At 47.1% G+C, this 24,256-nt stretch overlaps 1 protein-coding gene across 1 annotated transcript in view; it reads right to left on the reverse strand.

Annotated features, from left to right (window-relative positions):
* Positions 1-8,491: 8,491 nt before the first annotated feature.
* LOC308275011 (putative adhesion G protein-coupled receptor E4P) overlaps positions 8,492-24,256 on the reverse strand; it is a gene marked incomplete at both ends in the record, with an annotated part of 26,668 nt that continues 10,903 nt past the window's right edge. Inside the window, 7 exons of the mRNA XM_080713020.1 lie at positions 8,492-8,548; positions 11,057-11,152; positions 14,408-14,588; positions 16,173-16,264; positions 17,512-17,578; positions 19,732-19,967; positions 23,045-23,239. Of these exons, the coding sequence (XP_080569146.1) occupies positions 8,492-8,548; positions 11,057-11,152; positions 14,408-14,588; positions 16,173-16,264; positions 17,512-17,578; positions 19,732-19,967; positions 23,045-23,239 (924 nt within the window). The remainder of the gene's footprint in view (positions 8,549-11,056; positions 11,153-14,407; positions 14,589-16,172; positions 16,265-17,511; positions 17,579-19,731; positions 19,968-23,044; positions 23,240-24,256) is intronic.

Consider the following 24,256-nt stretch of genomic DNA (forward strand, 5'->3'; position numbering starts at 1 on the left):
TACATCTTTATATTCAGGAAAAAACCATTAGCATGTTTCTGAATGGATACATTCTATTGACTTTATACTCACACATGTAAAACCAATTGTTAAAGTTTTTTAAAATATTTCCCTCAATAAGACATACTTTCTTCTTCATTAAAAGGAAATAGCACTATTTTTATTTTGTGTCTTTAGTGCGTGTGTGTGTGCGTGTGTATGTGTGTGTATGTATGTGTGCGTGTGTGTGTGTGTGTGTGTGTGTGTGTGTGTGTGTGTGTTGACTCCAGGGACATTCTACCTCCAACCTACAACCCAGCCTTTTTTTGTTGTTGTTTTGAAACAGAGTCTTAGTAGGTTTCTGGAAGTCTCGCACTTTGCTGAGGCTGTCCTCCATCCTGTCTGATACTTCTGTCACGGTCTCTCACATTCTGAGCTTACAGGCACGTATAACCACACCTGCCAACACCATTTTATTTCCCCAGTATCCATAGAAAAACATCAAATGAAAGAAACATCCCCTTAGACTAACTGTCCACCGTGTCTGCCGCACAAAGTGACTTGGTGCAGGCAGCACGCGCCCCGGGCCAGGCGAGACCCAGGTCACCTGAGTCTCTGGTCTCCGATCTCCTTCCTCAGAAAGACCTGAGAGGTGTACACACTCGCCTCTCTGCCCTCCTTCCTCCAGGAACGTCTCTCACTGTCTCTCTCTCCCTTCCCAAACGGAGCCCTCTCTCCCCCTCCTGGCCGCAGGGCGCAGGCCTGCTGACACACCTCTCGCCTTCTTCGCAGGCTGGGGGGAGCGCGGGCTCTCCAGATGATTGGTCTTCTGTCTTCTCTTCATGGTGTGACTGTGGGCGTTCCTCACGTCAGATGGCTATCTCTCTGAAACTCTTCTCAGAGTGTAGCCGATGGCAGAGAACACACACTGTACTTTCAGAAACAGCAAAAGGCACCAGAAGCTGCGTGTTCACCAACACGCGGTCCCGGCCAGTGCTCAGTACATCTGAGCTCTGCTGAGACCAACTATCGCTAAGGCCGCAGCAGGACATTATGACCTATCGATGACATCAGCACTCCAGGACCCAGCCAGACTGGCCACACCGCAGAACCCGAGGCTTAAAGTGGTAGGGACTTAATGCCAAAATACGACAGAAATGGCCCACTGATTACTCCAAACAACTTCTTTTAGGTCTCTAGGGATAAAATCTACTGAATGGTGGGGATATGGCAGTACTAGAGAGGATTAGGGTTAGTACCACACTCATCTCATAGAAAATAGTAAATGCTGTAGAAACACACCCAGCTTTTTATTATTCATGTATTTTTAATCTGAAAACAGGGTCTTCCTACACTGCTGAGGCTGTCCTCTAACCTGGGGTCCTCCTATCTCAGCCTCCCAAGTACTGGGATTTCAAGCATGCACCATCACATCTGGCATGGCATAATTAAGTTATCAGCAGAAATACTTTTTTTTTTTTTCAATACTGGAGATGGAGCCCAGGGGCATTCTACCTCTGGGCACACCCCCAGCCCTATTTTTTATTCTTTATTTTGAAACAAGGTCTCACTGAGTTGCAGAGGGCCTCACTAAGTAGCTGAGGCTGTCCCGGAACTGCGATCCTCCGGTCTCAGTCTTCCAAATGCTGGGATTGCCAGCGGGCGCCACCACGCCCGGCTCAGAAATACTTTGGCATAGGAGTAACTATTAGTTTCAAGATCCATTTACCAGTGTGAATTTGAACAAAGGTATGAGATAACAGCTTTTCCTGGCAACTTGTCCACGTCAACTTTGCACAAAGCAGCAGCATAATCACACACCGAAAGTGGTGGTGAGGTTACTAGAAATGGGAAACGAGTTCTAATCGCCCCCGTCCACACAGTGTGAGGTACTCGTCCTGGACACTTCGTTCTGGCATTTCCTTCTGCAGAGTTCTCTCCCCACCACTCAGCCTCAGTCCAACAGCCTTCTGAGGAGCTCTGGGGACGGAGGTGCCACTAAGGCTCTATTCCAATTTTACTTGGGTCTTCCTGGGTCTCTCGTCAAGAGTCAGCATTAATTTTAGACACTCTATTTCTACTCATGTCTGAAATTTTTCAAGAGGTTGGCTTTGTAAATATGTCTTCCTGGCAAGCTGCCTTGTGACTGGAGATCCTAGTCCAGAGAATCCTCATCTTTATCTCATCTCTATGTGTGTTCTTTAGCAGTAGTATGCACAATAAGATGTTTGCCACTGGGAGGAAATGTTAAAAGATAAGAAACACTTGAGCAGAAGCTGTGACCAGGATGGTTCAGTGTCTCGCTGGGGTCTTTCCAAACAGGAGAGTTTAAAGGGGGTTAAAAGTCAGTTTCCTCCAAATGCTCTGCAGGAAGTGGGGGCCACAGCAACACAGGGGCCGCGGTGTGCGTGACTGGGGTGTCACTGTGTTCAATGGGGTATGACCTTTCAGAGATGACAAACGCTCAGTATTTTGAAACATAGCTGCTCTCCTAGGTAATTTTATTGTCAAGGTAGCTAGTTATGAAGGCAGTGATGATAAAAAAAGGTCTGTGTGTCTGTGTGGCTGGGGCTGTAAATCAGTGTTGGAGCGCTTGCCTAGCACGCACACAGCCCTGGGTTCCATTCCCAGCAATGAAAAAAATATTATTTTTTTCATATATCTGTGCCTTCCTTGTATAATCCAATAGAAAGAGAATAATTACTGCTCCTAGGAAAACCTGTGAGACATAAAATACAGTTGAGAGTCTCAGAAGCAAAATACTCTACTTGAGTGAATTCCAAGTGGGAAGCGGCCCGCTGTGTACAGAAGCGGCACCTCGTAAATTATGTTTGCATCCGCTGTGTTGCTATAAAAACAGAAAAAAGCTGCATTGAAGCTTTTGTGTTGAAAAAATGAGACTGTTCAGTGTAGGAGACAGTAATCAGAAGGAGCTGTGATGCTGACATACAATCCCCCGGGGCAGACACACTAATGAGCACCCGCCAGGTGCGGGCGAGAAGCCAGGGGAGCGCGATCCGCACTCCATTCTGCTCACAGGCTTGGAACGCCGAATGTCTGCCTCTTTTAGTTCAAATATGAGAACCTGCTCAAATATGCTAAGATGTATATGTACTTTATAAAAGAATTCAGCGAGCATGAGATGATCTCAACTCTATCCTAAAACCTAACTTATAAATACATGCAGGCTGGGCATGGTGGCGCACACTTGTCATCCCAGTACTTGGGAGGCTGAGACAGGAGGATCACAGGTTCGAGGACAGCCTCAGCAAGTACTGAGACTCTCATCAACCTACTGAAACCCTGTTTCAAAATAAAATAAAATAAAATAAGTTGGGGTGTAGCTCAGAGGTAGAATGCACCTGGTTTAATACCCAGTACTACAAAAGATAAGATAAAACAAACACATCCATGTGTGAGTGTTGGGGTGCGACATGGGTGCTTCCAATCAGAACACATTTAGTAAGTGGTGATACAAGTAGAGCATCTGTCTTGCCCCATCCCACCAGCCCTCGCTCGTGGAAAGTCGTAGAGCTTCAGGAGTTTCCCAGTTTCAGCAGACGTCGTCCAGGCGGGCCCTGTAAGCACCGCGGCATCCTGCTGTCTCGCCTGCACATAATTGCTCTGGCCTGTGAGCCAAGTGAAGGCGCTCCCCAGAGCCTGCCGGCCACTGTGCTAGCCACTCTCAGGTGTCTACAGAGAGAGGGAGGAAAGGCCTGGGTTTGGGCATGTATCAGAGTGTGTAGTATCAAAGGGTGAGCCCCCAGAGATGGGTGGGGTACCCACAGTTCCTTTGTATGGGACAGGGAGGAGGGAGAGGGGAAGAGAGATAAAGGGGTAAAGATCTGAGTTTCATCAGATCTTTTATAAGATTTTTCTCAGGAAAGGAAGATGATTGGGAAAACAAGACAACCCCTTCTATCACTTGAGGATGTTGCACGACGTCCTCCAGGAGGAGACCTGCTCACATTGCTTCCGTCTCCTTCCCTTCCAGCTTACCTTTGGGCCGTTGGCCCTATTCTGCGTGACCCTGGCCAGTTTTCTTCTCTCTACCAAATGGCCCCAAGGACACATCTCTGGCCTTGGGCATGGTCTCCTTGATGGTTCATTTCAGCTGGAACTGGGTAGGGCTGGTCATCTCAGAAGAGGAGAAAGACATTCGGTTTCTCTCAAACTTGAGAGGGAGATGGACAGGGATCACGTCTGTGTGGCCTTCGGGGCCACGATCCCAGTCACGTCGTTGCTGGACCTCAAAAGAGCACACTTGTACTCCAGACAGGTCATGAGTTCATCAGCCAATGTCATTGTGGTTTATAGGGACAGACTCCTTTAAGGCTGTGAGTTTTAAAGGGTGGGACAGTAGAGTCACACGGATAGTCTGGGTCACCACCTCTCAATGGGATGTCATGTCTACTGGGAAAAATTTTATCCTGAGCCCATTCCATGGGGTCCTCATTTCTCATACCACCATGGAGAGATTTCTGGTTTTAAAATGTTTATTCATAGAGCTAAACCTTCCAGATACCCAGAAGACCCTTACCTTGCCACGTTGTGGTGGCAACTGCTCGGTCTATAACTCCAACCGGGAAATGCTGAAGAACTGTTCCTCCAGAGGCTCCTTGGCCTCCTTACCATGGCGCCATTTTGACACAGCCATGACCGACTGGAGTTACAACATCTACAACGCTGTGTAGGCCACGGCCCTCCAGGAGCTGCTTCTTCATCAAGTACATGTGCGGCCAGTGGACACCGGTGAAGGACTGGGTAGTGTCTCCTCCAGTGTGTGGCGTGTGCTGTCCTCAGGGTGACCTTCTGGAAGGGTCCACGGGTGCTCACACCAGGTGGTGCATGACCCTTTATCCCAAACAAAGAGTAGGCACATTTTTACCTGGGTGTAAACTGAGAACACTGGCGATGAGGAAAGAGGTCAGGAGTCTAGATCAGTGCTGTGCTTTACAGGTGACCGCGGCACCTGCCCACCCATGGTTACAGCAGCGAAACCCAATCTTTGCCCATGAAGTTCTTAACTGACAAGAAGAAAACTAGCTCTGTAAGGGCCTAAAAGATGCCGCACACTGGAATAGAGTTTACGTTTATAACCTCATGTGGCTGTCATGCTGGCACACGCCTGCAATCCCAGTATTTGGGAGACAGGAGGATCTCAGGTTCAAGTTCATCCTCAGCAATATAGCAAGACAGCAAGATGCTGTTTCAAAACTGAAAATAAAAAGGAGTATAGCTCAAGATAGAATGCCCCAGGTTCAGTCCCTTGTCCCACAAAAATAAAGAAGCTCGTGCGATTCCAAAGCACCGTGGTGCTTTTGAGCTAAGCTGGCTGGTTCCCCTGGAGCACTCAGAGAGGAGATGATGTCGGCGCCTTCCGGCTGCTTAGGCGTGCATGTGCTAGAACATCTTCTCTTTGATCTGACTGATCTGCCAGAAGCACGGCATGTCTGCTCACCGTGTGCGTTCCTTTGTACCATCCTGTAGTCTCTCTCTTCAGCGCTTGCTGGTTTTATTTTCTGTATAGAAGTTCTTTAGTTGGAGGCCACCCCGTTTGTTGATCCTCATTACTGCCCTACCGGCAGTCTTCCCCATTCCCTCTCCCCTTCCCCAGTCTGGGAAGGGCTCTTTGTGTCCCTATGGATGTGACTACTATAAATGGAGTCTCCTAATTTTCTTTATCAGTAATTGGTTCTGATCGTACTTTCTGGGGTTCTGTTTGGGAATATCTCTCATTCATTTTTTTCTTTTTTTGGGGGGGGGTACTGGGGGTGGAACCCAGAGGCTTTTCTACCTCCGGGCTATACTCCCAGATCTATTTTTATACTTTATTTGGAAACAGGGTCTCACTAAGTTGCTGAGAGCCTCACTAAGTAGCTGAGGCTGGCTTCGAACACGTGCGATCCTCCTGTCTCAGCCTCCCAAGAGCGGGGATGACAAGCGTGCCCACCACGACTGGCTTCATTCATTTCTAAAGTATAATATTGGGCTGGTCATAATGATATATTTTGCCTACTGAATCTTTTTTTTTTTTTTTTTTTTTTTGGTGGTATTGGGGTTCCTGGAAACCCTTCTATCTCCGGGCTACACTCCCAGATCTATTTTATATTTTTATTTGGAAACAGGGTCTCCTAAGCCAGCCAGCGAGGCTGGCTCCGAGCCTGCGCGATCCTCCTGTCTCCGCCTCCCAAGCGCGGGGATGACAAGCGTGCGCCACCACGCCCAGCACCTACTGAATCTATTTAACATATATCAAAATTGTCATTTGGATGGACTAAAAATATCTTTAGCTACTTATTGGAGAGTAACAGAATTCGATCATATACCTAATCAATAGAAAATGTCAAAATTCCTTAAGTAAGAGTAATACAAAAAAGTTACTGAATGCAATAAAAATACATTGTAATTAAAATAAAACACTCCCATTTGGAACTAGCAAAAAATATCTCAAATATTTACCTAAAATTTTAATACAAAATAGCAACATATTATACAGAATAATGATAAAATTAAAACATAAGAAGCAATGCAAATCAAATGAAGTATTGACTGGGTAAAATAGTCTGACATAACATTTAATAATCTTCTTGCCAAAAAGTAAGAATTTTTTAATGTTTAAGTTAAAGTTAAAATTTAAGAAATTATAAAACAAGTAAATGTGTGCCTCTACCATCTTGTACTCCATTAAGATGTACGGCTACAAAGCACCAATAAAAAACTTAAGAAAAGAGAAATTATAAAATGACCCAAACAATTCTCAAGAAAGAAGAGAAAAATTTCATAAAAAGAAAACAAAATAGTAATTTTTTTAGAAACAAAAACATGTGACATCCAGTTTTAAATTCAAGGAATTAGGGCTGGGCATTGTGGCACACGCTTGTAATCCCCGTGCTTGGGAGGCTGAGACAGGAGGATCACACAGGTTCAAGGCCAGCCTCAGCTATTTAGTGAATCTCTCAGCAACTTAGTGAGACCCTGTTTCCAAATAAAGTGCAAAATAGGTCTGGGAGTATAGCCTGGAGGTAGAAAGCCCCTGGGTTCCACCCCCAGTACCACCAAAAACAACAACAACAATGACAACAAAAATCAAGGAATTCTGCTTTTTGGCAAATCTATTTTAAAAAAAACTCAAAATGTTCAAATGTAAAACAGAAAATGATGATGAATTCACTTCGGAAAAAAATTAAAAAGAAACTGAATGAATAGCTCGTCTATTATAATAAGTTAGAAGTCCCGACACAATTTTTTTTTGTTGTTTTGTACTGCGGACTAAACCCAGGGAATTCTACCTCCAAGCTATATCTCCTACAATATTTTATTTTTTTGTGAAAGCTTGCCTTAAACCTGCAATTCTCCTGTCTCAGCCCCCCAGCTACTGAGATTAGAGGTATGCACCACCCCACCTGGCTTCTTCTCGTGTGTGTGTGTGTTACTGGCATTCTATCTCTGAGCTACACCTCCATCCCTATTTTTTATTCTTTATTTAGAAACAGGGTCTCAGTTGCGGAGGGCCTAAGTAGTTGAAGCTGGCCCTGAACCTGCGATCCTCCTATCTCAGCCTCTCAAGTACTGGGATTACATAAGGGCACCACCACTCCCAGCTTTCAATGTTTATTTTTAAAGAAATATAATTGAACAAAAGTGCTGTAATAAGAGTTGGCAGAGTAAGAAATTATAGACAGGGCTGAGTCTAAATACCTCCAGTGAATCTGGATAAAGGGCAAAATGCTCCCAGGTGTTTGAGAAACCGGCACGTAAGGGTTTATTTATTTATTTTTAATTATTGTACAACATATGAAAACCCAGAATGCTTGTGTCTGGATTTCTTCCTCAGAGTAGAAACGAGATCACAGGCTGGGAGACGCCAAAGCTCTGGTAAAGGCGCTGGAGGAGAGCAGCGGCCCTCACCGGGGGCGGGAGGAGAGCTGCTGCGAGCTGGCCTCCCATGGACGCCCCTCCTGGAGAGGCGCTGCAAAGCAAGCATGCCGTGGCAGCTGCATCGTCCCACCGGCGGCGGCCCCTGCACCACACGCACGGTGCCCCGCAGGCTTCTCGGTAGCTGGACAGCCCGTTTGCTTCATAAAAGTCAAAGACACATTCCAATATCATCCTGTGCCCTGGGCCTGATGCACACCGGCTCCAAACGCCAGGCAGAAGGGTCTGTGGGCAGAAGGCCGGAGTCGCACCCAAGCACCTCTGCGCCTGACGGAGGCTTTCCCTTGAGTCTGACGGCCCCTGACCCTCCACCTGTGCTTGGCTGGCTTGAGCAGAACTGCCGGCCCGCGCTGCTCTCTACTTTTCTATGGTGGAAATCAACAAAGACTGGTCTAAGTCTAAAAGTATCCGTTTAAGGATTTCTGAGCTTCCTGCTTGCTTTGGCAGAGGTTGCCTGGGTAAAAGAGAAACGGTGGTGTTGGTCAAATAAATAGGTGGCTGCCGGAGGTGCTACGGATCCGCGAGTGAGTTCTCAGTCCTTGGCCAAGAAGCAGAGAAAAATCAGAGGCCGCAGTCAGAATGACTTGGTGTCTGTCCAAGAAACAAACTCCTGTGACTTCCCTGGTTCCTCCTACTCAGGGGGTAATAAGGATAAGAAGAGAAATTCGATGTCAGAAAATAACCTCAATTTCTAACTTGCCCAGAGATTTCCATGAGGCCCAAAGCTCAGTAAACATATCTTAGTATCCAACTCCATTTATAATAATGGTTTCATTGGCTCTTTTTGCAAATATTTTTATATTCTTTGTATCATTTCTTTTTTCTTTTCTTTCTTTTTTTTTTTTTTTTTTTTTTTTTTTTGGTGGTACTGGTGTTCCTGGAAACCCTTCTACCTCCCAGACCAATTTTATATATTTTATTTGGAAACAGGGTCTCCTAAGCCAGCACGGCTGGCTTCGAACTTGTGCGATCCTCCTGTCTCCGCCTCCCAAGCGCGGGGATTACAAGTGTGCGCCACCACGCCCGGCTTCTGTTTCCTAATTTTTAAAAGAAGATAATATCATTAATCTCATCATGAGGATCAAATAATGCCAAATATGGTAAGTGCCTACAATGCTACCTGGTGCCACACACTGCGGGCATATGATTTGTGTGTGTTTTTATATTCCTGGTCTTTGGAGGAAACTCACACAGATGAGGAGGCGAATACAGAGAGTGCGGGTGCAGCGGGTACTTCAGACAGCTAGGAGAAAGCCTTTCGAAGTCTTCCCCGTAAGGAATGATGAACGTTTGAGAGACAGATGTACTTGCCCTAATTTGAACATTTTTTCAATGTGTACATAAATGGAATCATCACATGGTACCCCATAGATATGTAAATTTTTATATTTTTATGTATCTGTTAAAAAGAAATGATACAGCTGGGTGTGGTTTAAGAGACCCTGTTTCTAAATAAAAATATAAAAAATAGGTCTGGGAGTGTAGCCCAGATGTAGAAGGGCTTCCAGGAACCCCAGTACCACCAATATATATAACTGAGCAGAGAGACATTAACGGGTTTTCCAAGGCTACACGGCCTGGAGCTGGTGGAGCTGGAGTTTGAACTCACTGGGCTCAACCTACACACAACAGTGCTGGGTTACTCGACTGCCACAGAGAATCGATTCCGATTAATTTGAACGTGTGCTTTCTGGACTGCAGCGTCACGTCCAAATGTAAGGATTGTGACTGTGGTCTGGAACCTGGTGTCAAGTTGACTCTTGACTTTTTGTAGTGATGAAAAGTAATGTTGACAAAGATTCAGAGTGGAGCAGAGAGCCTTCATGGGCACTGTTTTGATCCCCAACTAGACAATTCCACAGTGTAGACACCGGAGCTCAGAGAGGTTACGAGAGTAACCAGAGGGCACAGAAGACCAGCCAGCAGGCCTCGCCTCCGTGAGCCTCAGCTGACTTATTGAAACGTCAGAGACCTGCACGCCCGTGTTTACTGCAGCACTATTCACGATAGCTAAGACGTGAGATCGGCTTCATGTCCATCCCAGATGAACGGACAGAGGAAAGGCAGAATGTACACACGATGGAGTATTATTCAACCGTAAAGAATGAAATCACGTAACTCAGTGCTGCAGTGGAACCCAGAGTTCCCAGCACGCTGGGCAAGCACTCAGCCCAGGCCACCAGGCCCAGCCTCCCTGCACGCTGACTGGTGTTCATCACTCTGTGTTCCTTCCTGTCACCCTTAGCGCTGACACAGAGTATAAGCCACTGTAGTTCCTTATCTGCCCCCCTCAACTAAAATGTCAGCTCGAGGAGGACAGGACACTTGCTAACATTTGCACTGCTAGTTCCTAGCACTGGACAATGTGGACCCGTGGTCGACGATGAATACGTGTTGAACGATCAGTTAAATGTTTCATTCAGCTGGGCGTGGTGGCGCACACTTGTCATCCCCACGCTTGGGAGTCGGAAACAAGAGGATCGCGCAGGTTCAAAGCGAGCTGCGCTGGCTTAGTAAACCCTGTTTCCAAGTTTAAACAAATATAAAAATAGGTCTGGGAGTGTAGCCTGGAGGTAAAAGGGTTTCCAGGAACCCTATTACCACCAAAAAAAAAAAAAAAAGTTTCATTAAATACTCCTTTGGATATTTGTGGAAGGAGAAAAGGGGGAGAGAAGAAGGTCAGGAGACTGAGAGAGGTAGGGAAAACAGTTGAAAGAGAGAGGAAGGAGAAGAAATAGAAGAGCTGGGCATGGTGGTACATGCCTGTAATCTCAGTACTCGGAGGCTGAGACAGGAGGATTGCAAGTCCAAGACCAGCCTCGGAAGCTTAGCAAAGCTTCTAGCAACCTAGCAAGACTCCTCTCAAAAAAAGGTGGGGGATCAGGGTGTAGTTCAGAGGCTGAATACCCCCTGGGAGCCCAGGAGATTGAACGACCCCTAGAACCTCAAAAAATTGGAAAGAAAGAGAGGAAGGAGGGAGGAAAGGGGAGAGAGAATAAAGTAAGAGTTCTTAGGCTTGGGGCGCAGAAATCAGAAACATCAGATGCGTCCTGCAGGAAACTAAGCAACTTTTCTATCAGATCAAAGACCCAGGGAGCTGCCAGCAGCATGAGCGGCTGGACTCCCCAGCTGCTCTTACCATTTTGGTGTGGGCAGTAGAGCGGGACATCTCCATACTTTCAGTTTCAATGTCCTTCCGCACCCCACCAAACCAATTCTTGTACTCCATTCGCACCTGGAGGTTTGAGAAATAGCGAAGTTTGTGTTACATTCAGAGTTTGGTTCAAGAGAAAGGGCCCTTGAGGAGGGAATGAAGGCTACAGAGCCAAGCCCCACCCTCCGCCATGTTCCCTGGGCTTTCCGCATGATGCTGGCCTCGTGCATGTTGATTCATCTGACTGAAATTCAATTTCTTCCATTATAAAAAGTTGACTTTGGCCGGGTGTGGTGGCGCACGCTTGTCATCCCTGCGCTTGGGAGGCGGAGACAGGAGGATCGCCCAGATTCGAAGCCAGCCGCGCTGGCTTAAGAGACCCTGTTTTAAAAATATAAAATAGGTCTGGGAGTGTACCCCAGAGGTAGAAGGGCTTCCAGGAACCCCAGTACCACAAAAAAAGTTGACTTTGTCAGATGCCATAAGGACATTGATAGATTTGGTGGTGGTGATGGTGGTGATGAAGTTGACCATGATGGTGTTGATGGTGGTGGGGATGATGGAGGTGGTGATTATGATGGTGTTGATGGTGGTGGTGCAGACAGTGATGAACTTGGTCGTGATGGTGATGATGGTCATGGTGAAATTGACCATGATGCTGGTGATGGTGTTAATGATGATGGAGGTGGTGATTATGATGGTGTTGTTGTTGGTGATGAACTTGGTCATGATGGTGGTGATGGTGATGATGAGGTTGACCATGATGCTGGTGATGGTGGTGGGGATGATGGAGGTGGTGATTATGATGCTGGTGATGGTGGTGGGGATGATGGAGGTGGTGCTTATGATGCTGGTGATGGTGGTGGTGCAGACAGTGATGAACTTGGTCGTGATGGTGGTGATGGTGATAATGATGATGGAGGTGGTAATTATGATGGTGTTGGTGTTGGTGGTAGAGACAGTGATGAACTTGGTCGTGATGGTGGTGATGGTGATGGTGAAGTTGACCATGATGCTGGGATGGTGGTGGGGATGATGGAGGTGGTGATTAAGATGGTGTTGATGGTGGTGGTGGAGACAGTGATGAACTTGGTCGTGATGGTGTGAGGGTGATGATATTGGTGGTGGTGTGACGATGGTGAAAGCTGGTGATAGTAGTGGAGACAGTGGTGATGATGGGTATGTTACTGATGACAATAGTGGTAGTGGTGGTGGCAGTGATAGGGCCATTCACTGGATATTAGCTATATCCCCAAGGCACTTTATATGCATGTGCCACATAATCCCAATTTACAGATGAAGAAGCTGAGGCTATTGAAGGTAAACTGACTTGTCCCAGGTCACGCAGGAGTTCTCAAAACCCTGTTGCTCTCATTCAAGAGTGCTGGCACTGACCATTTCACTAAAGCAATCCCAGGGCTCGATGAATGGCCTTGTTAAACCTCCTTTTATATGTTAAAATGACATTTAAAGATTTAATGCACAATACTGTTTCACTAACATGTTTACATTGTATTTTACTTCTTCTGTGAGTGAAGTAAAACCAAGTATTAAAAAGACACTCAAAGATGAAAGAGAAGTTAATGAAGTGTTGGGACAGTTCTTTTGCCACCAGCATCTTTTCTCTTTTTTTTTGCAGTACTGGGGATGGAACCCAGGGGCATTCTACCTCTGAGCTACACCCCCAGCCCTATTTTTTATTCTTTATTTTGAAACGGGGTCTCACTAAGTTGCAAAGGGCCTCACTAAGTAGCTGAGGCTGGCCGCGAACCACTATCTCCCTGTCTCAGCCTCCCAAATGCTGGGATTATAAGCATGTGCCACCACACCCGGCTCATCTGTTTTCTATACTTTTGAACGTTTTTATTTTTGTTTTTGTTTTGTTTTGTTTTGTTTTGTTTTTGGTGGTACTGGGGTTCCTGGAAGCCCTTTTACCTCCAGGCTACACTCCCAGACCTATTTTTACATTTTTATTTGGAAACAGGGTCTCCTAAGCCAGCGCGCGCGGCTGGCTTCGAACCTGCGCAATCCTCCTGTCTCTGCCTCCCAAGCGCGGGGATGACAAGCGTGCGCCACCACGCCTGGCTTTATTTTTGTTTTGAAATCTGATTGCAGCAGCACCTTTAAATTCTAGGCTCATGGCATATACTTTTTTTTTTTTTTTTTTGGCGGTACTGGAGATGGAACCCAGGGGCATTCTACCTCCAAGCTACACCCCCAGCCCTAATTTTTATTCTTTATTTTGAAACAGGGTCTCTCTAGGTTGCAAAGGGCCTTACTAAGTAGCTGAGGCTGTCCCTGAACCACGATCCTCCGGTCTTAGCCTCCCGAATGACGGGAGTACAAGCGTGCGCTACCATGGCTGGCTCGGCATATACTTTTTAAAGTATCATGAATATATGGCTTTGAATCTCACTATGTGGCCACTAACATCTTAAGTGCTGACTGTCCAATCATTTGGACAGTTTCCAATCATTCTAGCAAAAGGAAAAGCAAGAAATTTTTTTTCTAATTTCTACAGAGCAAAATAATTATAATCTGCAATGATAATTGTATGTGAACAAAGGATGGTGCTAGATGTGTGTTTCCCTGTTATATGTAATTCATAACCCTTCAGGGAGGGCATTATTACATTCACAGATAAGAAAACTGGGGCTCAGAAAGGGCAGGCATACTGCTCAAGGTCACACAGCAACCGAAGTAGAAGAGCTGGGACTGGTGACAAAGTCTCTCTGAGCTTGTGGCAGGTTTTCTGATATTCCAGGGCCCCTCAGCCCAGTGAATCTCCTCACTGCAAGATAACTGTGCGTCCCTGCCCTCTTGAAACCAAGTGCTGACACGTCATTTGTTTCGACTAATGAAACAATAGCAGAACTGACAGATGGTGCCGCTAAATGTAAGCATTGTGAGAGGGAGCCTGTCTGTCATGCTATCTTATTCCTCTGCCAGGAGACCGATATTCTAGACAGGGAACCCTACTCTAAGCCTGCATCCCTGAATAAAGAAAATGTAGATCAAGCCACAGTTTTGTAGCATAAACAAGAAATAAATCTTCATTCTTGTATCACTAAGCTCGGGGGATTGGGAAGAAAGGACTAGTTGTCTACGCGGCTTACTCTGCCTTATCCTGATTGATGCATGCTCTTAAGAGATATCTTGAGGTGCCGAATGAATAAAACTCAGAGGACACAGCATGCCAAGCAGCCCCTAGACTTCCTTTTCAAATAGGATATCACCTTCAGGTTCAAATACAAAGGTCAAGGAAAGATAAGAGTGTGAGCAGCCACTCAGTAAGATTTGGGGGCTGGCTGGCAAGAGACCAAATAGCAGACTCACCTGGCGATTGAGGAGACAGTGAACCACAAACAGCAAGACGCCCTGCAGGACATTGACGATGGTGAACAAGTAGGCGATGACTGTTCCGACTGTCTTCCCTATTCCTTCAACCAGAAAAAAGCCAAGGGCCCAGGAACAGCCCAGGACGAAGAGCTGAGCAACGGCTTTGAACGTCATGACTCTGGGGGAAAAGTAGACGGACATGAACTACCGTGTTGGCAGGTGTTCACTGGGCCCTGGGTGAGCATTCATGCTAAATAAAAGCTTCCTGTGCATCGCTCTGTTTAAACCTGCGGCCACCTCATGCAGGCAGGGACGTGTACAAGGCCACGGGGGAGGGGAGGCGGGGCCTGGCTTTCAACCTCTTCTGCTGAGAAGAATGCTCTTCTCCACTCTTGGGCATGACTTGACTGCAAAGTCCTCCACCTGCACTTACTGGAGGGTTTGTAGAGAATGCCTTCTAGAGATCTGGGCTAAAAACATGGGGCTGATGATGGTTTTGTGACTTTGTAGAGTTTCTTTAAAAAACGGTATGGGATTGTTGGCAAGCGTGTGTGTGTATGTGTGCGCACGCGTGTGTGTGCATGTGTTCATGACCTTATACACACATGTGTAGGGGATGGGGAACATTAAGAAGGTGACACTGCTAGGCACCGTAACACACATCTTCAGTCCTGGTACACTGGAGGTTGAGACAGGAGTGCAGGTTGGAAGCCAGGCTCAGAAACTCACTGAGACCATTAGCCACCTAGCAAGACCCTGTTTCAAAACAAAAAGTAAGCTGGACATGGTGGCTCATACCTGTAAGCTCAGGACTTGGGAGGCTAAGACAGGAGGGTCACAGGTTAGAGGCTACCCTTAGCAACTTAGCAAGGCCCTGTTTCAATTTTCTTTTTTAAATGGCTGGAGGTACAGCTCAGAGGTTGAATTCCCCTGGGATCAATCCCCACTACCAAGAAAAAATGCTACTGGGGGTAGACCTCAGAGTTAGAATCCTCCAGGTTCAGTCCCAGTAACACACACACTCGAAGAAAGAAAGGTGGCACTCTAATTCTCCAGGACTGAGGAAACGGAAAACAACTGATGTTAAGTTTGTCCAATAATAAGATGAGGCCAAAGTACAGGTCAAGGTCTGAACAGGTGCTGATTTACGTCTTATGTAGAACCAACCAGCGTGAGAAATGCAGCCACTCTTGCATGTGGTGAAGAGTTAGTTGAATCGTTTACCAATGGAAGAGTAACGTCCTCCACATAGGTTGGAATCTAAGTATTTCATAAAATAATATCGATAAATGCCCAATATCCTTCAGGTTCCTAGTTAATATCAGTAGCTTTATTATCCTAAGAGTATAGAGGACCCCAATGAGAACAACTCCTTCACTCATGTAGAATGGATTCCAGAGGCTGGCAGGCTCTCAGAGGGACCGATAACATTAATGCCCTCCGTGCCGATTTCACAGGGAGAATATGTTACATCGAGGAGATGTTCCATGAATCTTTCTTGAATAAGTAAATGGAGTGCATTAAGTTGCCTGGAAATCAAGGTATTTACTTCTCTAAGTCATTCCCCTTTATCTAGCACCAGCAGAATTTGCTGTTTTGGGGGGAAGGAGCCTGAAATTGACCCCTCATGCATGTTAGGGAAGTGCTTTACCTCTGGGCCACACACATCCCTATACCATATTTTTATAGAAACATTTTTCCCTCAGGAAGAGTATTTTATATGATAAAACCATGGGTACCATTGATTCTGTTTTCTTCTTACCTGGTGTCCTGAATGGTGGAAACTTCTTTATTGAGGGAGGAAAGTTTGCTTCTCAAAATCCACAGAGTTTGGAAGAAGAACACCAAGTTTATCTGTGGAAATAGCATTAAAATGACTCGAAATGTTCTTTTTTTTTTTTTTTTTTTTTTTGGTGGTACTGGGGTTCCTGGAAGCCCTTCTACCTCCGTGCTACACTCCCAGACCTATTTTTACATTTTAATTTGGAAACAGGGTCTCCTAAGCCAGCGCGCGCGGCTGGCTTTGAACCTGCGCGATCCTCCTGTCTCTGCCTCCCAAGCGCGGGGATGACAAGCGTGTGCCACCACGCCCGGCGACTTGAAATGTTCTGAAGCCCTTTCCTGCCACCCAACTTCAGTTGGATCCAAGAATCTCTTCCCAAAAGAAGTCGGCTTCATAATGTCATCAGGGGCTAGCTCTAGTCCATTACACACAGAACACAGTGCATGTCATGGAGAACCCAGTGCCTGGACAGGTGGCTGAATATTTATCATTCACACCAGGACGCTATGAAAGTGGAAGGCTGCTGCTAACATCTGTGTCAGGCGAGAGATGTAATCAGAAATCTAACAAGCAGAAAACCACTTCACCCTGCACAGAGTGAAATCAAAATATTTGGTAAATAAATAAATGCAGGGATTTTAAACAAATCCATAGCACAAGATTATATAATTCAAAATAACCAGTGGTCTGGGCGAGGACCCGTGAAAACGATATTTTCAGGAAGAGAGGTTGGTTACATTGAGCTGAATTTCCTTGCCTTTATTTCATTTCCAATTTAAGAGGTAAGAAACACACTCTCAGCCAGGTGTGGTGAAGCATACCTTTAATCCAAGTATTTGGGAGGCTGAGACAAGAGGATAACAGGCCTGAGACCAGCCTCAGCAATTTAGTGAGACACTTGGCAACTTAGCAAGACTCTTCCAAAAAAAAAATTTAAGTGTTGGGAGTAGAGCTCAAAGATAGAAGACTCCTGACTGGGCGTGGTGGCCCATGCTTATAATCCCGCATTTGGGAGACTGAGACCGGAGGATCGCACAGGTTCAAAGCCAGCCTCAGCTACTTAGTGAGGCCTTCAGCAACTTGGTGAGACCTTGTTTCCAAATAAAAAATATAAAATAGATCTGGGAGTATAGCCTGGAGGTAGAAAACCCCTGGGTTCCACCCCCAGAACCACAAAAAAAAAAAAAAAAACCTCCTAAAAAAAGACTCCTGGGTTCAATGCCCAGTACCAAAGGGGGGAAAGGAAGAAAAGAAGCATACTGTCTATCTATGTTTGGCCAAATGAGGGAAGGCATGCCCATAAATAACTCTCACCTACCAAGACAATGAACGCCACAGGCCCCATGAAGCTCCAGATGAATCCTTTGTCAAGCTTGAGCCAGCAGCTGTGGGGGGAAGATGAGCATTACCCGTCTCTTCCTTTAGACAAGGAAGCGTTTGTATACGGGCTCCTAGAGAGACCTGGGTAACCACAAAGGTCATCTAGCTCCCATTTGGAGTTCAGATGCAGCCCTTACTTGACACAAGCTGTGTGCTCTGGTCCTCAGTTCTCCCAAGTGGATCTGTCCCGAGTGCTGAAAACGTTAAGTGATGGATACAGCCACACAGTCATGAGGTCAGGTGATCCTCCAATTTTGTTTGTCCTTACTATTGTGCTGACACCCCCGTATCTCTTTCCTCCCCCATACAGACTTTTCACTTATTTCGCTGATATCCACAAACGCTTCCCTGTGCTTTCTATGGGAAGTGCATCGTTCTGTAGATCATGTGGAAAGAACTGACATCTTGACAATACTGAACCTGTCTGTGAACATGAAATATTTCTCCATGAACCTGGACTCTCTCCATTTATTTTCTTAAAGTCTTCTTTGATTCCTCCTATTAGAGTTTTGTAAATTTTCTCATATAGAACTTGTAGGAAAGACTAAATGATAGTGTATGTGTAAAGTTTTGGGAAACAGCTCCTGGCAAAGAGATAAGGCTCGCTAAACAGAGTTATTATGATGATAATGACATATATATATATATATATATATATATATACATGTATGTGTGTGCGTGTGTGTGTGTGTGTGTGTGTGTGTGTGTGTGTGCGTGCAGGTCTGGGATGGAACCCAGAGGCATTCGACCTCTGAGCTACACCCCTGCCCTATTTTTTAATTCTTTATTTTGAAACTGAGTCTCAATGAATTGCGGAGGGCCTCACTAAGTAGCTGAGGCTGTCCATGAACCACAATCATCCAGTCTCAGCCTCCCAAATGCTGGGATTACAAGTGTGCACCACCACGCCTGGCCTTATAATGACTCTTATAATGAGAGAATAAAAGCAATAATTTTAGCCATAAAAACAGCCAACACTAATTAAGCATATTCCATATATAGGGTACTCCATTGCCCAAATACTTTCTATTTTGTCATGACTGATGTTGGCCCAACAGTATGAATCTGGTGACATTGCCAACCCATGCTAACATTTTCTTTTGTAAATAAAGTTTTATTTAAACACAGTGCACTCATTCACTTACACGCCAGTGGCTGCTTTCACATAACAAGGAAACACTGAGTAGATGTCATGGAGACCATACAGTCAGTTCCAAAGACAGTTACCATCTGTCTGTCCCTTTCTCCAGCTCCTGAAAACGTCCTCCCATTTTGGAAAAGTTTTCCAACTCCTCCTCCTCCCTACCATCGGATCTCCAGAATCGCTCTGACAGGATGTAGTATTCTGGGTATCTCTTTGAATTCAAGGAGGACACAACATTTGTGACGTATCAGCTTCTGCACAGCCAGCTGCCTTCCCCAACCACGGTGCACACACACCCGACTTCCTCACCCAGGAATGACCACCAAAACATTCGCTTCTTCAGTTAATTTCTCCTATGAGGAGCTTTGCAAACTTCTCACGGGAGACAGAAAAGCGTGGCTATTGAGGGTACTGTGAGCCGGGCGTGGTGGTGCACGCCTGTAATCCCAGTACTTGGGAGGCTGAGACAGGAGGATTGCAGGGTTGAGACCAGACTCAGCAACTTGTGAGGCCCTCTGCAACTTGGTGAGACCCTATTACAAAATAAAGAATAAAATTTAGGGCTGGGGATATAGTTTGGAGGTCACATGCCCCCCCCCCGGGTTAGATTCCCAGTACCACACACACAAAAAAAGAAATAAAAAGAGTACAGCCTCAGGAATTCTGACTAGTCTCCTTAACTTAACTGGGATGACAAGCGTGCGCCCCCACACCCGGAAAAGAACTAATTTTTAATTTACACTTAGTCCTCTATCGGGGCAGCCAGCAAAGCCCCTCTCCCGTGTGTAGGCTCTCTTCAAACTCTCGGCTGTTCCCTTTTCTGCGACCCCACTCTAGGCAGTGTGTACGAGTAACGGTCACTATGACCCCACTATGATGTGGAACTACACACCGACAAAATCACTTAAAAATAAAATCAAATTCACAATTAGAAATCCCAAGACACATATCTTGAAGTCAAAGCACACAGGGGACGCAGACGCTGCTTCCACCACAAACACACGCCATGCTTACTGGGTGAACGTTCCGTAGTTTTTGTGGCCGACGGTTGCAGACAGCGCGACGATCAGGGCCGGGAGGCCGTAGCCCACGGGGTACATGAGCCTCCTCCTGAATCTGCCTGTGCTGGTGTAGTTGGCCACCTTGAGGTTCCTGACCGTGAGGAAGAGGTGGAGCCCTTCCAGAAGCATCCAGGTGAAGGCAGCCAGGTAGAGATAGTGCAGCGCCCCCGCGATGGCCGCACACAGCGTCTGCAAGGAGAGGAGAGGTGGGCGCCTGCAGCCGGGCGGCCATCGCGCACCGCCCCCGGCACCAGGCCTGCAGCCTCGGCCCCAGCACCGTGCCAGGCTTTTCCTGGGAACTTCTGCTGACCTCTAAAATCTGCTCCCCCAGGAAATGCATGCCACGGGAGCCGCCCTCCAGTGCACAGCCACGGAGACGTGTGCTCGGTGCCCAAGGAAAGACACAACATATGATCAGAACGGCCACTAATACAGACGGACGGAAGGGAGATTCAAGCTAGGGCTCTTTTCTTCTTTCTGTGCTGGGGATTAAACCCCAACATTCCACTTCTATGCTGGCTTTTACCTCCAAGCTAGGTGTTCCACTCCCAGCCCTGTTTTCTTTTGAACTAGGAATCGGGCTTCACTAAATGGCAGGGTCCTTGCTAAGTTGCTGAGCCTGGTTTTGAACCTGTGATCTTCCCATGTCGGCCTCCCAAGTACTGGGTTGACAGGCACGCGCCATCGTGCCTGGCTTGGTATGTTTTTATTATAGATGCTGTAGTAATTGCAGGGGACCCTGCAGTCTCCATCTATGGAAAGTGACCTCAAGTCCTAAAGACCATCTGCTTGTTTTGAAGCAGCTCTGGCGAGTGGCAGGTGTGATTTTCCACAGACTTCTTGACATTCTGTCCTAATTCCAGATTCTGCATTATGAATTTAAGTGTGAGTTATTTTGGACTGACCTAGGATACATTAACTTGGAGGGGGAAATAAGATACGGCTAGGAGAACCCGGTGTGTTTTCAAGAGTTTGCACTTGTGGACCACCAGAGGCCAATTCCACTGAGAACCTCCAGGAGGCAGCATTGAGCATGTGTTTTAGAGTTCTCCCCAAAATAAAAATAAAAATAAAAATAAATAAAACTTACATCATGGAAGAGATGATGGGCCAGATGTTGTTGTTGTTGTTGTTGTTGTTGTTGTTGTTGTTGGGGGTTGTTTTTGCAGTACTGGGGATGGAACCCAGTGACATTCGACCTCCAAGCTACACCCAGCCCTACTTTTTTATTCTAGGGTCTCACTGAATTGCAAAAGGGCCTCACTAAGTAGCTGAGGCTGGCCACAAACCGTCATCCTCCTGTCTCAGCCTCCTGAATACTGGGATTACAAGTGTGTGCCACCATGCCCGGCTATGGGCCAGATTTGGCCTGAAGGCTATAGTTTCCATCCTTCCCTACTTTGGAATGAAGAAACTGAGGCCCAGAGAGGCTAAAGTCTTGCCCAAGATCACACAGCTAGGAAAAATAAAACTGGGTTTGGATCTAAACTGCTTCTAGAAACGGTGCTTATTCCATTGTTTTTATTTTTAATGGACAAATGGCTGTCAACTATTCTATGACTATGCTGTACAACATGATACTCTGATATACGTACACAGTATAGAGTGGTCCTTTAGTTTTAAACTAATATATCCATCACCTCACAAACTCATCCTTTTTAGCCACTGCACTATCCTTCTCAGGAAAAATAAACGGTGCTGGCCAGGCATGATGGTGCACGCCTCCAATCCCAGTACTGGGGAGGCTGACGGGGACCCGCAACTTAGAGAGGCCCTGTTTCAAAATAAAAACAAAAAGGATGGGGTGGGGGTTGTAGCTCAGAAGTAGAATGCCCCTGGATTACTCCCAGTACCACTGAATAAATAAGCAAGCAAAACGTGCTTCCAAAACCTCTGGCTGCAAGATCATAGCCTTCTGGGGTTAAAGAGGCCTTAAAGAACTGGCAGTTCCATCGTGCTCTTGCTGGCCATGAGGGTGAGGAGGTGATAGGAGCTGAGACTGTCCTCCGGTGGTGAGCACACACTGGCTCGTGATTTGCTGTGCTAAGGCCTTCCCAGAACCCGGCCACCATGCGTCTACGGTAGAGGAAGTTTGCAAGGGGAAGTCACCACGGAGCTGTTGGTCAACATGATGGTATCACAAGAACCACGGAAGCTTGGAAGGTGCTGAAAGAGCAGCCTGCAAGTCTTCCGGGCACGCAAGGCCAAGGTGGGCTGGCACGGTGATGGTGACGCACGTGCCCGGGCTCCAGGGGGCCCGTGTGCGTTCTGAGCTGCTGTCGCAGGGCACCACACACCATGGGCACAGACCTGCCGGCTCACGGTTCTGGACCGAGACCATACGGAGCGAGGCCTTCTGGCCATCACCCAGCAGAGGGCAAGACAGCCAGGCGGGCAGAGGGGCGAGGACTCCTTTCCTGAGGGCCTCGCCGCTGCCCAGCAGCCCCAACCCAGAGCGAGCGCGGTGCCCAGCCCAACCCACGCCAACGGCCTCGCCTTCTTTGCCATTTCCTTGGTGCACTGTGAGTGTTCTCGGTAGACTCAAGGTGTGAAGCGTGTGCGTGTGCACACGTCCTGACGTCTCCCTCCGCCTCCGTGTAGCAGGATGGGTTCTGCCTGCTGCTCCTCCATCCCCGTCCCGTGCCCCTTCTCCCTCCCGACTCCTCCTCTCCTCGCCCCCTCATCTCTTAGGTCCCTTTGTCTCCTGTCTTCTCTCTAGCGTCCACGGATGCGAGGAGGCTGCTGCCCCGCGCTTTCCGGGCCTGGCTGCTCTCACTAGGCATGATGTTCCCCAGTTCCGCCATTTTCCTGCAAATGACATGATTTCACGCTCTTCTCTGTGGCCGAGTATTGTGTGTAGAGGCCATTTTTTTCACCCATCCATCTGCCTACAGACACCGTAAGTTTGTGCACTGTGCTGCTATAAGCACGAGCGTTCTAAGCTCAGGTTTCGTTTTGTTTTAAAGATACAGAGGACTAGTGTGCCTTGGCCATATGGCTGTGTCATCCTGGTCCTCTGCAGGCCTCCACACTGATATCTATAGTGGCTGAACACCATACACTCGGTGTATTAGTGTTCCTTTTCCCTAAGTGCACGCTGAAGGCAACACGGCCTTGTCAAGGGTTCTGCAGGAAGAGAACTGAAAGGGGGGTGCCTGCTTCATCCCCTGCACCATTGCTGCTGGCTCCAGAAAGCCTCACCTCTCCTCCGGAGGAGATGGCTGGATTCGAGTGTGATCATAAGGTAACTGGATGGAGTCGCCTACCTCGGGCTTGGTCCTGTTGATGCCAGTGAGGAAGAGGAAGTGAGCCAGGAAGAGGCAGAGGGCGAGCTGCAGGTGCAGCGTGGTCGCCGTGTTCTGGATGGGCCGGACCCGGAGGAAGGTGAGGGCCGCCAGGAAGAGGCACAGCAGCGACACACTCAGCCCTGCGTAGGTGACCGCGGCCAGCACGGGGTCCTCCTGCAAGCCCCGCGGAGGCACGGTTAGGGCTCAGCCCTGACCGCCAGACAGGCCGAGGACTTCAGGGCCCGCACCAGGTGGCTCAAGGCCCTGAGGCCTGGGATTCCTTCTGCAGCGGAAGAACTGAAGTCACTAAGGGGCGCTGCGCGATTCAGGAACCTCGGGTGTCAGGTTAAAGCGTCTAGCAGCCAAATTTAAAAATAAAACGTGAAGCCGGGCGTGGTGGCGCATGCTTGTAATCTCAGCATTCAGGAGGCTGAGACCTGGAGGATCGCGGTTCACGGACAGCCTCAGCTACTTGGTGAGGTCCTCTGCAACTCAGTGAGACCCGGTTTCAAAATAAAGAATAAAAAATAGGGCAAGGGGTATAGCCCGGAGGTAGAATGCCCCTGGGTTCCATCCCCAGACCCGCAAATATATATATATATATATATATATATATATATATATATATATAAATAAAAATAAATAAAAAATAAAAATAAAAATAAAACATGAGCTGGACACAGTGCGCCCGCGGTGTGTACAGCATGATCTGGAGTCTCCTCAAGGCTTCTCCCTCCCGCTCCTCCATGCCCTCTGCTGCCCAGCTGCGGCCGCGCCTCCTTTCTCTGGGGTCCCGTTTGTTTACCAGTTTCTCTCTAGCTTCCACGTATGAAAAAAAACACAAACCCTTCGCCTTCTGAGACTGGCTAATCTCAAGTAGGCAACACTCTTTGGCTCCACCCACTTTTCTGCAAACGGCCTATATTGCTGCTGCTGTTGTTACTGGGGATTGAACCCAGGGGCTTTCTGCCTCTGAGGTATACCCCCAGCCAAATTTCTATTTTTTTACTTTGAAACAAGGTCTCACTAATCTGCTGAATTGTTCCTAATTTTGTTCTTCACGGCGAAGTAAAACCCCATTGTGTGAACAGACCACAGCTCCGTAACCCTTTCATCTGTTGACGAGCACCTGCTTGGTTCCATAATTCGGCGACTGTGAATTTTGCTGCTATAAGCACGAACACGCACACA

The sequence above is a fragment of the Muscardinus avellanarius genome (assembly GCF_963383645.1).
Source record: "Muscardinus avellanarius genome assembly, chromosome: 16".
In the NCBI taxonomy this organism is placed as follows: Eukaryota; Metazoa; Chordata; class Mammalia; order Rodentia; family Gliridae; genus Muscardinus; species Muscardinus avellanarius.